This window comes from Petaurus breviceps, unplaced genomic scaffold (assembly GCF_028583685.1).
Source record: "Petaurus breviceps papuanus isolate PSGF00001 unplaced genomic scaffold, PetGlider_PUasm1.0 164, whole genome shotgun sequence".
In the NCBI taxonomy this organism is placed as follows: Eukaryota; Metazoa; Chordata; class Mammalia; order Diprotodontia; family Petauridae; genus Petaurus; species Petaurus breviceps.
The window spans coordinates 6,112,648-6,129,196 of NW_027185735.1; the positions used below are offsets into that span (position 1 = coordinate 6,112,648).

General features: G+C 36.8%; 1 protein-coding gene across 4 annotated transcripts in view; it reads right to left on the reverse strand.

The window, feature by feature from the left end:
• Nucleotides 1-16,549, reverse strand: part of RALGAPA1 (Ral GTPase activating protein catalytic subunit alpha 1) — a 323,542-nt gene that overhangs the window by 50,046 nt on the left and 256,947 nt on the right. For all 4 annotated transcript variants that reach the window (XM_069082259.1, XM_069082260.1, XM_069082261.1 and 1 more), the window contains 2 exons: nt 1,752-1,910; nt 713-840 (listed from right to left, as the gene is read on the reverse strand). In XM_069082259.1, the coding sequence (XP_068938360.1) occupies nt 713-840; nt 1,752-1,910 (287 nt within the window). The remainder of the gene's footprint in view (nt 1-712; nt 841-1,751; nt 1,911-16,549) is intronic.

Here is a 16,549-nt window from a genome sequence, read left to right on the forward strand (position 1 = left end):
TTGGACAACAATAGGTCCCTGCTCAAGCACCACTTAATGGTTATTTTAGGGGCCTTCCTGACTCAGAGTGAATGTAAATAGTAACTGTTTCTTTCGAGAGTCTTCCCCTCCCAGTTTGATTTTTTCCCCTTGATTAAAGAGGCCATGCCTTGACTTACTTCTTAAAGCGGCCTATTCACTGAATGAGTGTTGCCTCTCTCAAAATGAGAACCTGAAAAAACCTTAGCCTAAAAGGGCCAGGGTCTTCCACTGCATCCTGGGCCATCTCCAGTCATCCTGATCGAAATTTGGCAAGTGGATCCAGATGGTTCTGAAGGAGAAAGTGAATTTGCACAGCCCTCCCTCACTCAAATTAAAGTCAGTTGGAAGTCATGTCATCATCTCCCTGACATCATGGTCCTGTTCAAGAACAAAGGATAAATCACAACCACAACCAGTAAAGAAACTGAACAATGAATTGAATATTTTTAGCAACACGTAAGAAATATATACCTTGGAAAGTGATCTAAAGAAAGGAAACACAGGGGCGGCTAGGTGGCACAGTGAATAGGGCACCAGCCCTGGAGTCAGGAGGACCTGAGTTCAAATCTGACCTCAGTCACCTGACACACTTACTTGATGTGTGACTTTGGGCAAGTCACTTAACCCCAATTGCCCTCCAAAAAAAAAAAGCAAAAAAAAGAAAAAGGAAACATACCATTAAAAAGGATACAAATTTTGGTACAATGGGATCAGTGATTTCAATGCACGGCTTGCATTTATAGCTGTTGCCCGAACCATAATGGGAAGGATTTTTCCATTTACAATAGCACCGTCAAAAAGTGGACCAAAAAATGGAACCTAAATCAGAAATTAGAGTTATTTTAGAGTTTGATACATTTACTAAAATATTAACAGAAAAAGAGATTATAGCATTATCTGCTAATCTGTCTAGTTTTTCAATTGCATTTTATGATAACCAATACACATATTTATATATTGAGAAGAGAACAGGACTTGGAGTTAGGTGACCTGGTTTCAAATCTCAGCTATGACGCTATCTCTATAATCACTGGCAGAATCACTTTTTCCTGGGCCTCAGTTTCCTCACCTGTACATAGAGAAAGAGAACTACCATGACAAAGAATTTTGTAAATTTTAAAATATTACACGTACATTACTATTAAAAAGACAATCACTCTCCCTCAAAAAAGAGAAGGCAGAATTCTACAGAATATCTATGTGAAAATAGAATAATTATGGTAATTAGCATTTATATAACACTTTAAGGTTCGCAGAGCACTTCATAAATTTTATCTCATTGGATCTTCACAAAAACCTTAGGAGATAGGTTCTCTCATTATCCCCATTTTACAGATGAGGAAACTAAGGCTGACAAGTTAAATGACTTTTCTAGGGTCACATAACTAATAAATGTCTAAGGTCAAATTTTAACTCAGGTTTTTGTATATATACACATACATTAATGCAGAGAATATTCACTTTTCTACTACCACAAATTCTTTAATTTTGATTTGGGTGGCTTTGGCCAATTATTGCTAAGGTTTTTTTGTTGTAGCTTCTCTTGTTGAAGGCTTGGACAATAAACACAAGAATGGGAAACTGTCTCACTCATCCCCTGACTCTTGATTGGGTTAAAGGCATATTAATTAATTCTTAGGTAGAATGCACATACTTTTTTTAGAAAGAAAAATTGTGAGTAACTTAGCAAATATATTATTCAAAAACTAAAGAAAATGTAATCTACACACCTCAGGTTTTTTCATTATCTGGATACTGAACATGTGGTTTTTCATTGGGTATATCACAATAAGGACATCACCAAATTCTGTAGGGATAATTCCTCTTCTATAGTCTCTAGTGTGCTCTGACCAAACAATGTGCACTTCATCATTTCCTAAGTGTCGCAGCTAGGAAAACAAGAAAGTAATATTAACAAAACATTGCATAAAATATGTAAACACATACATTCCCACTGCTACAGATACCAATCATTCCAAATTGTGCTATGATATCAATTTATCTTAAGAAATAAAGAGATTAAGGAAGTTTAAAATAAGATTTTAAAATGTTCAATGTGAATATCAATAAACCATATGAAACACTGGAAACTATAGTGAAGAAAAAGGGAAAGCATGGGTAAAAGAAATTCACAGATAATCAAAACATTCTCTTTTAGTTAAATTTTAATTTCTTCCTTTACAAAGCACATTCTGCATAAAATTAAAATGCAGAAAAATGGATGGTTGAGTTTTGTTTCCTTTTTGAATACTCTTCTTGAATAAGAAAGATTTATCACTTTAGATTTAACAAATTTATTATTAGCTTATTTACTTTAGCATGTTATAAATTTCTCCTCAATTTTTACTAATAATTGTTAGATCTTAGAGATTTCATTTAGACATTTAAACTGCTCACTATATATACCACAGGCAGTGAGGTAGACCACTTCTTCGAAGCAATCAGTCCTTTCTACAAAAGAAGACTTTTTAATTTATATAAGAGGACTACTACTCCATCTCTTCCTATTTTTGGCTCAAGTAACAGCCAAGGTCTCAGGGACTCAGGTGGGAGGTCTGGTTTTTGCCTTTCAGTAATCATTTAGATTTACTATCTATTAGACTTCCTGGTCTTGCTAGTTTGGCCATGTCCCCTGTCGTTCCTGCTGCTGTCTTCTACTCCCTTCCAGGTCCATGCCATGGACTGCCTCCCCACTGACTAAGGGAGACCAAGACACTGAGTTCCTACTGAATAATGAGAGGGATGAGATCACTGGGGCAAAGCTCGCCCACTTCCACTTCTCTGAAACCCTTCTTCCAAACTGAGCATTAGAGCTTAAGTATGGCCACTTTCATGGCAGCTAGATGGTTCAGTGGGTTCAGCACTGGGCCTGGAGTTAGGAAGAGCTGAGTTCTGGTCTTAGGTACATACTAGCTGTGTGACCCTGGGCTAGTCACTTAACCTCTGTTAAGTAAGAAAGTAAGGCACAGTGAGGTCATATGCCTTTACAAGGGTCCCTCAGCTAGTAAGTGAGATGGAATTTGAACCCAGGTTTTTCTCATTCCATCCATCATCAACTACAAAACATTTAAGTATCTAAGGGTCTATTCATAAGGGGCTGTAACTGAGGAAGCTAAGGACAGATATAGGTAAATACAGAAGATACACAAAAGCATATAGAGAATAAGTACAAATAAAAACAAAGAGGAAAAGTGAAGACTTAGAGACAGTGACAGTGTTCATAAAATGTAGTACTTGAAGAACTGACAGCTGTAAGAGGGATCAGACTTGGTTTGCTCAAGAAGAAAGAACTATGGCCAGGGAGAGAAATTTTGGCTTGGTTGTCCAGTTCAAGATGTCTAATAGGCAATGAGATGAGAAACTGGAGCTTAGGATAGAGTTTGCTGCTGTACAAGTAAATCTGATTAAAATAATGAAAGATAATGCTATCATTAAATGAACTTGTACAGAAAGAAGAGGGTCCAGGACAGAGCCTTGGTGGATACCCATCGTTGGTGAGTATGACCTTGCTGAAAATCCAGCAAAAGAGACAGAAAAGACATCATGCATATGATGAGTAAACTGTTAGGTTTTGGAAGAGAATCAGGAGGTGGAAATGTCACAAAAACCTGGGGAGAAAAGGATGAACAGTGTCAAAAGCTGTAGAGAGGTCAAAAAGGATGAGGATCAAGAAGAGGACATTTGATATGGCAATTAAGAAATCATTAGTGACTTGGGAGAAAGCAGCTTCATGATGAAGTCAAAAGCCAGACTGTAAAAAGTTATGAAGAGAGTGAGGAAGTGGAGGCACTGATTATAGATAGCCTTCTCCTGGAGTTTAGCAACAAAAGGCATAGAAATGGGATGATGGCTAACAGGGATGGATAGATTAAGTGAGGGTTTTTTCAGGATGAGGGAGATGTGGACATGTCTGTAGAGGGTAGAGCAAACAAAAGGGAATATTTTAAGAGTGATAATGAATGAGAGAGTAGGAAAAATAGAGGCACTTTGTTGGAGAAAACAGGATGGAATGGGATCACTTGTGCTTATGTGTGGGGGTGCCATGGTCAAAAGAAGAGCTACTTCTTTATGTGAAAGCAGGTTGAAGGAGAGGATAGTGGCAGAAAGCATCAAAATGATGTGAAATGAAGAAGAAGAGATGTGGCTGTCTACAAATACCTCTATTTTTCAGTCAATTATGAGGCAAAGATCTCAACTTATATGGCTGAGGAGGGAAGTTTGAGGAAGGATAAAAATGTTTAGAAAAACTGCTGTGGTGAGTGGCATAGTGAATTGACAAGGGATGTGTAAAAAGGTTTCCTTACTACAGTGAGGGCCCAGTTGAGATCACATAACAAATCTGTGGTAGAACCAAAAAACATGGATTCATGATTTTTTTCCCAGTTTCATTCAGCAGAGTGTGAATACCATAAGCAAAAGATGATGGCAGTAGGACAATAAAATGGGGTTTGGAATGGCAAAATATTTAATACGATAAAGGGTCAAGGGACTTGAAAGAATATGACAGTGTAGAACCGAACTGGTTCAGCAAGTGATAAAGTTGGGGAAGGGAAGAGAAGAGAGGATAGCCAGGGCAATGGCTTGAGAACAGATGGATCAGAAATCCTGGTGTGGACAATGAACAGGGTTTGGAGTTTCAAGTGAGAGGGAGAGATGAATGACAATATATTATGATTAGATAAAGGAACCTGAAAGTTCATAAACATGGACTGGAATATTTGTAGGTGATGGTAAGCTCACGGGTGGAGGAAGTGACCACGGGAAGTGAGCAAGTTGAGAACTTGTGTGGTTCCAGGATTTAAAGGAGTATCAATATATATTGATGTTCTCTTATATTAGGGCAGGAGTTGCAGAAGAGAGAAAGACTGTGAGTTAGGCACTGAATTCACTGAGGAATGAAGGAGAATGTCCTAGAGATCTATGGACAACAACTACCAGAATGTGGACTGGTTGATAAATATAAACTGAACGAACCTCAAAATAGGACAAAATTACAGGTTAAATATTTTAAAAAATCCAAAGTATGGAATTATGAAAATCTTCATGGTTTGCCTATTTCAAAAAAGTAAACAAATTAAACATGAATTCAGAAGAAAAATACAGAAACAGTTAACTGAAAACTTTCCTTTTTCTTTTATTCTCTAAAGGTTATTTGATCACCAAATATTCATCTAATATGTGAACTATAAAGGTGAATTTCTTAACTTAAAATTTTATCTTCCCTAATAAGCAGCCCACCTAGATTCTCTGAAGCATTATGAGTAGAGACATGTATTGCTTTAAAGATAGCTTATTAACAAAGCTAAATTTATAAATAAGGCTCTATAATTTTCTAAATACAGTGAATTCTCTGAAGAACAATACTTTTAGGTTTCAATAGTCTAGACAGCTCTTTTTGGAAACCATAATGGTTTTTATTGTTCAAAAATAACTGAAATAGTACTCCAAGACTAAAAATTTAAAATCTTAATTTTAGTGAAAGAAAATTAATACCAACACATGAAATATACACTCTCTTTTAATTGTATAAACACAGGGCTTATGTTTCTTTGTGAAGTTTTTCAAAAAAGTGAGAAAGATCACACAATTTTTAAAGTCATATACTCTGAAATTTCATTTTTCAATCAAAATACTTTAAAATATCCTTCCTATACAGCCATCACCATGTGTCAGTTTTTGTAATACATTTATGTTAACTGAATACAAAAGAAATGTGAAATAAATTTAACCAGGAGGGATGATCCAATCTAATTTTGATACATTAATGTCATATGCTGTACATGTTACAATACCAGCCAGACTGAATATTAAGCTTCAGGCTATACTGAGATTTCCAAATGGCAGATTGTTCTAAGTGATACCATAAATAATTGCAGTAATAAACGATAGTAAAAGCTGAGCACACTGTCAGGAAGAATTTAAGTATTTACTTTAAAAAATTAAACGAGTTAGTTTTGGAAAGACAAGACAACTGAAATAATGCAGGTCTCAATTTACAGAAAATTCCTTTTATTTATCTGCTGCATTAACCCTTGAACCCTTGCCAAAATAATCTCTAGTTTCTAGTATCCACTTATCTAAAGAACAAGGAAAAAACACTGTTCTCTTTTCTTTTGACCAAAGTTTATCTTGAGCTGTCTTGTCTACCACTGAAGAGTAAGTCTATTACTAAGGTTTTACTGAAAAGAATAATTACTGCAAAGAAGTTAAGAGGGAAGACTAAGGCCCAGAGCAATGTACCTAGCAAGGATATACTAAACATTTTTTAAATATTTTAAGTAAAAAATTTTTCATGAAATTCTGTATGATGAATTAAAAAAGTTTTTTTAAAAAAAGTTTTACTTTCTCTTTTGTTTTTACACTGCCATCCCTTCCCCATTTCCCTAATGAGTGAAGGGAGGTGTGTTTCATTATCAGTTCTCTAGGCACAAGATTACTCTGAATGATGCATTTTTTACAATTAAAGGCAAACATAAATTAAATATTAAATCATTGCAAGTCACATGTTTTATATCCTTTGACCTTTAACATCTGGTATATAGTAGTTTAAGACATTCTCATGTATTAAATGGAAATTGTTCACTATCTCTAGAAGCAAGAATTTTAAAATGTCTGTTATAAGAATGACTTATTAAAGTTTGATACGGTTAACAAAAATCTCAAAATATATATATGTGAACTTATTATAAATTTTTTTTCCTCACTAAAATATGTTACAACTTTGGGAGCAGGCATACTAAAATAAGGTCTAGAAATTCAGCCTTCTTAAACTGTAGGCCAAGACTACACATAGGTTTAAGAAGCACTGAAGGGGTCATGAGTAGAAAAAAATTTAAGAAGCGCTGGCTAGATTTCCATATAAATTTGTGTTTATCAATCATCCAGATATCGTGGAAATAGCTGAGTGGTTAAGTAGGCAGCAAAGAGAGAAAAATTATAGCTGGGCATATAAGTTCATGGTCCAAAGAGTGGGTATACTTTCATAACATCTAAGAACTTTTAAAGGACTTTCTATCTGTATACTTTTGGATCTAGATGCAAAACATTCTGTTAGGTCAGGCTGGCAAAGGTTTCAGGAAAGTGAGCAGATCTGTGCAATAAAATTTGAAAACTTATTTCCATGATTCACTTGTTGATGTCAAATACTACCCAAGCATTTGTGGAATTCAAAGAATATTTATCAAGCCTCTAGTATCTTCTAGGTACCATGCTAAGTGCTAGGGATATAAAAAGAGGCAAAAAAAACAATCCCTGTGTTCAAGAAGCTTACAATCTAATGGAAGAGACAACAAGTAAACAAATATGTACAAACAAGTTATATTCAAGATAAAAAGGAAATAATTAAGAGAGGGCAGTTGGGACTTATAGGAAGTCATTAAACCATCTGAGGAGCCAGAGCATTCCAAGCATGAAGGACAGCCTGAGAGAAAGCTCAGAGCTGAAAGATGGAGAGTCTTGTACAAGAAACAACCAGGAGGCCAGCATTAAAGAGCACATGGTGGGGAGTAAGATATAAGAAAACTGGAAAGCTGCAAGGGGAACTAGGTCATAAAAGATTCTGAAGGTCAAACAGAAGATTTGGTATTTGATCCTCAGGGGAACGGGGAGTCACTGGAGTTCCTTGAGTATATGTGTTGGGTGGAGAGGAGGAGCATATATGACATGGTTAGACTGGCACTTTAGGAATATAACTGGTGGCTGAACGGAGGATGGATTGGAATGAGGGGAGACTTGAGGCAGGCTGAGCCACCAGCAAGTAAAAGTGTGAGGAGATAAGGGACTGTCAGAGCAGCGGCCTTGGTAGCAGTGAGTTTTGAACCTGAGGGACTAGGCGGATGTTGTTGCCCTATACAATAACAGGGAAGAAGAGAGGGTAGGGAGAGTTTAGGGGGAAAGATAATTTCTGTTCTGGACATAGTGAATTTAAGATGTCTACTAGACATCCAGCTTGAGATGTGTGAAAGACAGTTGGAGATGTGAGATTGGAGGTCGGCAGAAAGATTGGGACAGGATAGGCATATTGGAGTATAGAGATGGTAATTAAAACCATGTGATAGTATAGAGGCAGAAGTGAAGAGGGCCCAGGACAGAACCCTGAGGGACACTTACAGTTACAGGATATGATCTGGATAAGGATCTAGCAAAAGAGACTGAGAAGTGATCACATAAGTAGAAGCAGGAAAAAGTGGTAGCTAGTAAGAGGAAGAGTAATTCATTATTATCCTGGAAAGATAGGTTGGATATGGTGAACACCCAATAACATCACAAGAATAAAATTGTTTATGCTTCAATTTTTTGATAACAATTTGTGTGGTATGGGTAGTAACTATTCTCCAAAAGTTTGATAGAATTCTTCTATAAATAGTTCCTTTAAAGCTAGATCTATTTCTTTTTCTGAGACTGGGTTTTTATTTAAGATTTTTTTTCTAGTCTTCTGTCATTTTAGGTATTTAATATTTCTGAAATTATTCCTCTCTATATTTTTTATTCTCAGGTTTAGCACATAATTGCGTGTAACAGTTCATGATTATTCATTTATAACAATTTTGAATTTAGATGTTTTATTAACATTACATAATATTCATAAATATTTATTTTTGTTCATTTATTTATTGTTGTGATTTTACCTTGCTCATTGGCTACTTTGTTGATTTGATTTTTTGCCTTGTTTTAAAACAAACTGGGAAAAGTTTTGTCAATTACACTAATCTTTTCAAAGAACAAGCTTTTAATTGATCATTTTTATATTTTTTGTTTCTAGTTTACCTATTTTCCTCAAATTTTTAATATCACCTCTTTCTGATTATTAAGAGTTATTTATTTGTTCGGTTTTTAGTTTTTAAAGATGCAGATTTAGTTCATTACTCTAATCTTTTTTTATTTTGTTAATGTATGTTTGAAGGGATGATTTTTCTTCTGAGGACTTCTTTATGTGGATACCAGAAATTTTGGTATGCTGTTTCATCAATAGCATTTCCTTTTGCATAATTATTGTTTCTATGATTTGTTTTTTCACCTATCGATAATTTTTTAGAATTTTACTGTTAAGTCTCCATCTGGATCTGTGTCTGAGGTCTTTTGTTTGTGGTACCTGATACAATAACTATTTTATTGCATTAAGACTGTAAAAGATGCATTTCTACCTTTTTACACTTTTAGAATATCTCTGTGCCATCATACATGGGCAATTTTTGTTAGGAGTTCCATGTAGTGCTAAGACATGCACATATTCTTTTGCAGTCCTATTTAGAAGATGCCATAAGTCTTTCAGCTCTACTTTCTTTAGCAATTTATTCTGTTCCATATTTTCCCTCTTGTTTATCCTTTTCTTAGACTTATCTAAAAAGTAAAAGACACTGAAATCTCCTGTTACTGTGTGGTTACTGTCTGTGTCTTCTTATAGTTCATATACTATTTCCTTCATGAATTTGGATACTACGGCATTTGGAGCAAATAAATTAAGTAATGATACTGGTTTCTGGTCTATGGTTCCTTTCAGCATGATACAGTTTCTTTCCTCAGTTATCCCTACTTACTTTCTGAATGTTTATTTTTGCTTTGAGAGCATGATTTGTAACTCTTGTTTTTTGAATTCATTTGATACATAGTACATTTTTTTCAGCCTCTCAATTTTTTTCTTTCTATAACTTTTTTAATAAAGGGTTTCTCATAAGCAACAGTCAGGGTTTTTTTCTTAAAAATTTAATCTGTCCCTCTTTTTTAACTTTATTGAATCATTTAATACATTCACATTTAAAGTTATGAAAGTTATGGTTATATTTTCTTTTACTATAATTGTGGAGTTTTTGCTCAAATTTTGTGTCCCCCCCCCTTTTGCTACAAATACAATACTGTTTCTTCAACGGCTTTAGTTTATCTATTTTAGGGTGGCTATGCTTACAATGGATCTCTTCCCCTCATTCTTGCTTGTAAATATCTGCCTTTATTTGGTTCTTTCCCCCCTTTTTTTCCTTTTCAGTTAATAAAGTAGAACTCTTCTTTTTCTCCTCTTCTTCAACTAGTCTTGTTCATTACTTTGAAAAGTTTCATGTACTGGGTCCCTTTCCAGATAATTTTTCTCCCTTAATCTCTTCACTATCCATCATCTCTTTCTGACTTCTCCAGACCTTTATTCTCTGGTTTATGGCTCCCATATTTATCTAGTCCCTTTGTATTCCTCAAGGAATCAAAACTTCCAACAAGTCATTCTGGTCTTCTTCTAAATAGGTTCTGCCACTGCTGAGTAAATTTGCCCTCTGGCAAGTTTGCTCCCTCTTTCCATTGTGCCTTACTCTCAGATAAATAGCATTTCCTGTAGTTGACTAAGAGGATAGGCTCCAAGGCAGGCTCTCCCGGTTCCCCACATCCCCTATTATGCAGATCATCAATGACCTTTGCTTTTCTCTGTTCACCTCCTTTTGCTGGGTCCATGCCCTCTCATTCTCCTAGGAACTAGGTGCTCCCAGGGGCTGACTCTTCCCTCCACCCACCAACCTCCCAAGACAGGATGAATGGTGTCTCCAAAGTCCAAATACCTGGTGCAAGGGCTCCATTTCCCTCCACAAAACATCTCTTTTAACCACAGGAACATCATTAGTGGCACCCCCTCCCACCATAAAATAAGGCCTCCCTGTCTTTTTTCTCTTATTCTCCCCTCTCTTCTACATTCGTACCCATTTCCTTGCTACCTCTCCTTTTTCAGAGAGACCAAAGAAATCACCTTCCCTGCATTACTAGCCCTCAAGTTAACCAGAGGATATTACATTATTCCTTTTCCTCTCCTCTCTCTTTCCACCTACCCTCCCCATTTTGTAATTTAATCCTCCCCCCCCCACACACAAAGATTCACTGGGATATGGTATGCCATAAAGTTTGGTCCATAATGCTCCAGGTCCACCTCTTCACCATTACCTCTACCTGACTGACTGTTGCTTTAAAAACCTTGTCTCCTTGTATATATTTAGAAGATAGTTTCTTAACAGTCTCTCTGTTTTCACTGTCGCTGCCCTTGGCTGTTATATTTGTTTACCTCTCCTGAATTTCTGTTGTTGGGAGGTTATTCAAGAAGCAAATAATGTTTTCAGGTCTTGTTCCCTTTAAAAATGTTTCCAATGTCTCTTTATTATAGGACATCCTTTAAAAAATTTTTGGCTTAGCTTTCAATTTCCCCCTTCCTCAGAAGTGACCTCTAGATTCTTTCAACTGACACTTTGTTTTCTGTGTCCAGACGTTTTGGGCAGTTTTCTTGAATTGTGTTCAGGTTTTTTGACATGTCATGTTCTCCTGGGAGACCTATAATCCTTAAGTTTTCTTTATACTTCCTGTTTTAAAGATCACAATAGGATTATATTGAACTGTATGTCTGTACAAAGGGAGAGCATGTTTTCTTTCAATATTATTGCTTTTTGCTTCTCTTCTTCCAAATCATCCTTGACTTTTGTATATTTGTATTCCCAATCAGTTGTCTTTTCTTCCATTTCTTTGGTGAGAGGAGCCACTGCCAATTATTTCTGTGGTGTAGGCCATAAAAGTCTCACATTTCTCTTTTAAACTATTCAGGAACAGCACCTTGTAGTTCTATAATCTCAAAAGCCACATTATTGGTCATCTGCCTCATCAGGTGCTGAATCAATCTCCCCCCACCTTTTTTTTACAGTATATATTCAGAGATTTCTGAATTCATTTACTAGATATGGGGCTCATATTTCCTTCTGTTTCTGATGTCTTTCCAGTGGTTTATCTGCTTATGCTTAAGGTCTTTGACTTTTCTTCCTGAGATCTTTGGAATTCAGTTTTTGTTTCCTTATTTTCACCTAGTGATTTCTTTCTTATACCCTACCTTCTAATGATGGTTTTACTAGGGCCTGGCTCTTAGGCTCTTCCCACACTGGACAATTAGTTAATGGTTTACCAACCTACGTATCTGCTCCAAGTGATGTGGGGGGGGGGGGGATAGAACTAGCTCCAGCTGTACACGGCATTCTTTCCCTCAGGTTTAGTTGGGGTGCCACATAGGACCACACATGGGGCATCCTGCTTCATTCTCTCTGCTCCTTAGTTCTCTGCTCAGTCATAAAGAGGGGGTACCACAATGCTGCTACTGTAGCCTGGGCAAATTTCTGCCGTTCAGAGTTTGGATCTCCTTGGCCGTGAGAGGAAGTAGGAGTCAGGTTGTAGAACTGAGCTCAAACAAGCCCAAATACTTGTCCTGCTCTGATCACCTCTGAGAGCTCCGTGGCAGCACAAAGTGCTGTTATGATTCTGGCTATCACAATTTCGGCAAATTTCTAGTTTGGATCTTCAAGTGACTAGAAAGTGGAGGGCAATGTTAGAATGTGAGGTTGCATTTCTGTTGCAATCCTATGGATTGGGTGGGGTCAGACTGAGCAGCCTTGTTGCTGAGAGTATAGAGGGCAGTGGGGAAGGGACTGAGGAGTGGGCAGAAATTAGGCATTAGTTCATGGAGGATTTACCTTCTTATGTTTCTTGGTGTCCTAAACAAGAGCTATCAAACTCGGCCTGGAAAACTCCCAAGCATGGCCCGAACCAGATTAAAATGTAATTGGGAAACATTTAACAAAATAAATAAAAATGCAGTACAATATAGATAATGTTAATTTATGATTTTTAACATCAATATGTGGCCCAAAGGGATCTGTTTCTAAATGGGTTCCACACCACTGCCCTAGGCTATGGAAAGAGCTGAGATTGTTTTACTTCTGGTGTAAAATTTCTGTTTCAGAAATTGAGAGGTCAATTCAGAAATATGAGGTCAAGGGGATCAGAAAAAATGTCTAAGTCTTCTATTTTGTGGGACATGTCTGATTATATTTCAATAGACAAGAAAAATCTCATTATTAGTGTGGGAAGTATCTCTGAATCAGATGACTGTTTGGGTAGGCCACTGATTTGTGAGAGCAGTGATTAGTTAAAAACTAGAATAATGAGGAAAACAATTTAAAAAAAATTAAACCAAGAACAAGTAAAAGAGTAATAAACAAGTAATTCATGATGGAAAACTAAAAATGGACAACAGAGTTATCATCACCAATTATAATTTCCTATAGAAGCTTAATTGATGTACATTAATTGCTTAGAAGACCAAAAGAGCCCTGAAAATGCCTTTGTCAGTAAGGCTGCCATAGCTTACTTGCCAAGTTAAGAGAGAAGCTGACCAAAGGCAAGGATGGCTTAAAATCTAGATTTATTTGTAAAATATTATGAAGAATGATGATGGATGATTATGAGCAGTACAGACCTAAAAAATCATAATAAAGCACTAGAAGGCAAAACCAATCTTAAGAAAGCTTGGCAAAGTCATGTCAGGGGCATGTTATGACAAAAATTAAAGGACAGGTAAGAGAAGATTGGAAAATGATCTAACAATATACTGTTTTCACCATCAAGGGCAGCAGATCTGGCCACCACAAACACACAGGTAGAAATGGCACCACAGAAAACTATGATAAGAAAGGCGGTTGGATTAGACTAAGCATAGATAAATATAGATGTACAAGAAGTGAAACAACCATAAGGGTTGTTGTAATGCCAAACAAAAGCAACTTCCAGGTTCTGATTACAAGTATAGTAAACTCTCCATATATTCATTAACAAATTAAGGCAAAACATTCACAGAAAAAAGAAAAACAAAATACAGGGTAACTCAATCATTTAGTAAGTTCTCAGCTCAAATCACAAAGTACAAAAGCCAAAATACTCCACCCCTGGATAGTCTCAATTGGAGGTTAGTTTCCAATCATAAACAAAGTACATTCATTTGGTCAGTCACAAAACACAAAGGCCATCCACCCCTAGGTCACAACTAGGTTACAATATCTTCACAGCCTTCAATACCCAAGAAGAGGTCTTTTCTTTATCTTGCCCCAGGCAAACTTCTCTGAAGTTTCTGTTCCTGGGAAGACCAAGCTTAACAAAGACACAAAAACATTTATACACATTGCTGGCATACTCTTCAATTCACCTTCTGCCTATGAAATGAACCTAGGCCCAACAAGGTCTGAGGCCTCTATCAACAAACAACTCTGACAAAGTAACATCAAAACAGATGGACAAAATACCACACCACAGTCATGCCTCCTCAGTTCTCGACAGCTCCAGGTGTCAGTTCTCAAAAGTCCTGGGCAACTCCAACTGGCCATCAGCAGTTCAGGCAGCTTCAGCTGGCAGTTCTCTCTCACTCAACAACTCTGGACCCCGGTGATTCTTTCTCTCTCTCTCTCTCTCTCTGCCTCCACGAGCTGCTCTCAAAAGTTCTTCTGGCCTCTCTCAGCTTGGGCCTTTCCCTATACAGGGCACCATCTCCTCCCAGTTCAGCCCCATCTTGTCACATCAACAAGTTCAGCCCACTGTAGGGTTCATAAGCTCTGGGTCTTAACACTTAACCCGAAAACCAAGCCAACACAAAGAGATCTTTAAATTCCATTACCTTTAAAATTGTTTCATATACACATAATGTATATGAACAAGGGAAAGATACCAAAAATCATAGAAAAAAATTTTGGACCTTATTAATAAGGGAAAAAGGCAGCCAAGAGAATTGCTGACACACATTCCTACTTTCTGATCTAAAGAAATTCTTTATTGAGGACATTTTTTTTAAACTTTTGGGAGGGCAGTTGGGGTTAAGTGACTTGCCCAAGGTCACACGGCTAGTTTTTTGTGTTAAGTGCCTGAGGCTGGATCTGAACCCAGGTCCTCCTGACTCCAGGGCCGGTGCTCTATTCAATGCGCCACCTAGCCGCCCTGAGGATATTCTTGATGATGATATCAATAATGATGATGTAAACTATTTTTGCAAACTATATTCAACAATGGACCACATAATTTACAATTTTCCAACTGAATAAGAGATATAGAGAATACAAGATTCCATTTTGTTTATTGTTTGTGGAATGTAAAAAAAAGTACCCGACTTTGTAGGGTAAAATGCTTCTTTCATTTGAAAGCTGTTTTCTAAGAAGTTTCTTTGCAACTTCTTATATACTTATATTCTTTTATATTAAAATCATTAAAGAGTCCTCAAAAGAACAGCAGTAACCATGTTCAATGATTACCTGATCATATACATCAAGTGAGAATCAACAACAAAATAAGAAGATATATGCCCACCAAAGGTGTTCACTATAGTGATGGGTGAGACCCAATACAGAGTACCCAGCTCCAGGGTGAGGCTGAAGAGCATTCTGAAACAGATCTGTAGCCACTCACAAAATTATGGCCTGAATATTCACACAGGAAAGACCAGGTAGATAAAGAATATCTGTCTACTGCACAGATTATCACATGCATACAAATGGATAATCTATAGAAATAATCTAGTAGTAGGTAGTACAGAAAGATAAAAGTTGAGCCTGGAACTGAAGAGGATAGGAGGAGGATGCTGCTTTGCTCATCCTCAGATCTGGGTCACAGTCTTGGGTGATGGTCCTGGAGCAAGGAGAAGTACTAGCATAGAAGAGTTTGTGGCAACAGTGGAAAGGGGAACCTCCTCACAGTTCCAGGGCAGAAAAGAGTGCTTGTGTTCACTCAAAGACCAGGGCACAGGCCAGGAGAAGAGTAAACACCTCTTCTTAGCTCCTACTGCCTTGGAAGAACTGAAAACTTACAGTTTACTAGCAGTCTCTCTGAAAAGTTGTACAAAACCCCTGAAGCTTGTGACAGTGCACTCTCCACCCTAGAAGTAGAGTCCTACTTTAACAAAGAGTTAAAAGTGACCTAATAGGCTGGGGAAATGAAAAAACAACAGAAGAAAAAAATTCTGACTCTTAAAAGATACTGTTGTGACAAGGAAGATCAAAACATACACTCAGAAGAAGAAAACAAAGTCTCCAAGAAAAATATGAACTGGTCTCAGACCATGGAAGAGCTCAAAATGGATTTTCAAAATCAAGTAAGTGATGTAGAGGAAAAATTGGGAAGAGAAATGTGAGTGATGCAAGAAAATCAGGGAAAGAGAGTCAACAGCTTGGTAAAGGAGACCCAAAAATAGTGAAGCAAATAACATATTAAAAAATAGACTAGGTCTAATGGTAAAAGAGGTAAAAAAATAAAAAAGTCAATAAGTAGAAGAATGCTTTAAAAAGCTGAATTGACCAAATGGAAAAGGAGGTCCAAAAGCTCACTGAGGAAAATAATTCCAAAAATTAGAATGTAGCAAAAGACTTTATGAGAAATGAAGAAACAATAAAGCAAAACCAAAAGAATGAAAAAATAAAGGACAAAATCTCACTGGAAAAACAACTGGCCTGGAAAACAGATCCAGAAGAGATAATTTAAAACTTACTGGACTACCTGAAAAAGCCAAGATCAAAAAAAGAGCCTAGACATTATCTTTTAAGAAATTAGCAAGAAAAACTGTCCTGATATTCTAGAACTAGAGGGTAAAATAGAAATTGAAAAAAATTCACTGGTCACCTCCTGAAAGAGATCCCAAAATGAAAACAGCCTGGGATATTATAGCCAAATTCCAGAGTTCTCAGGTCATGGAGAAAATATTGCAAAAAGTCAG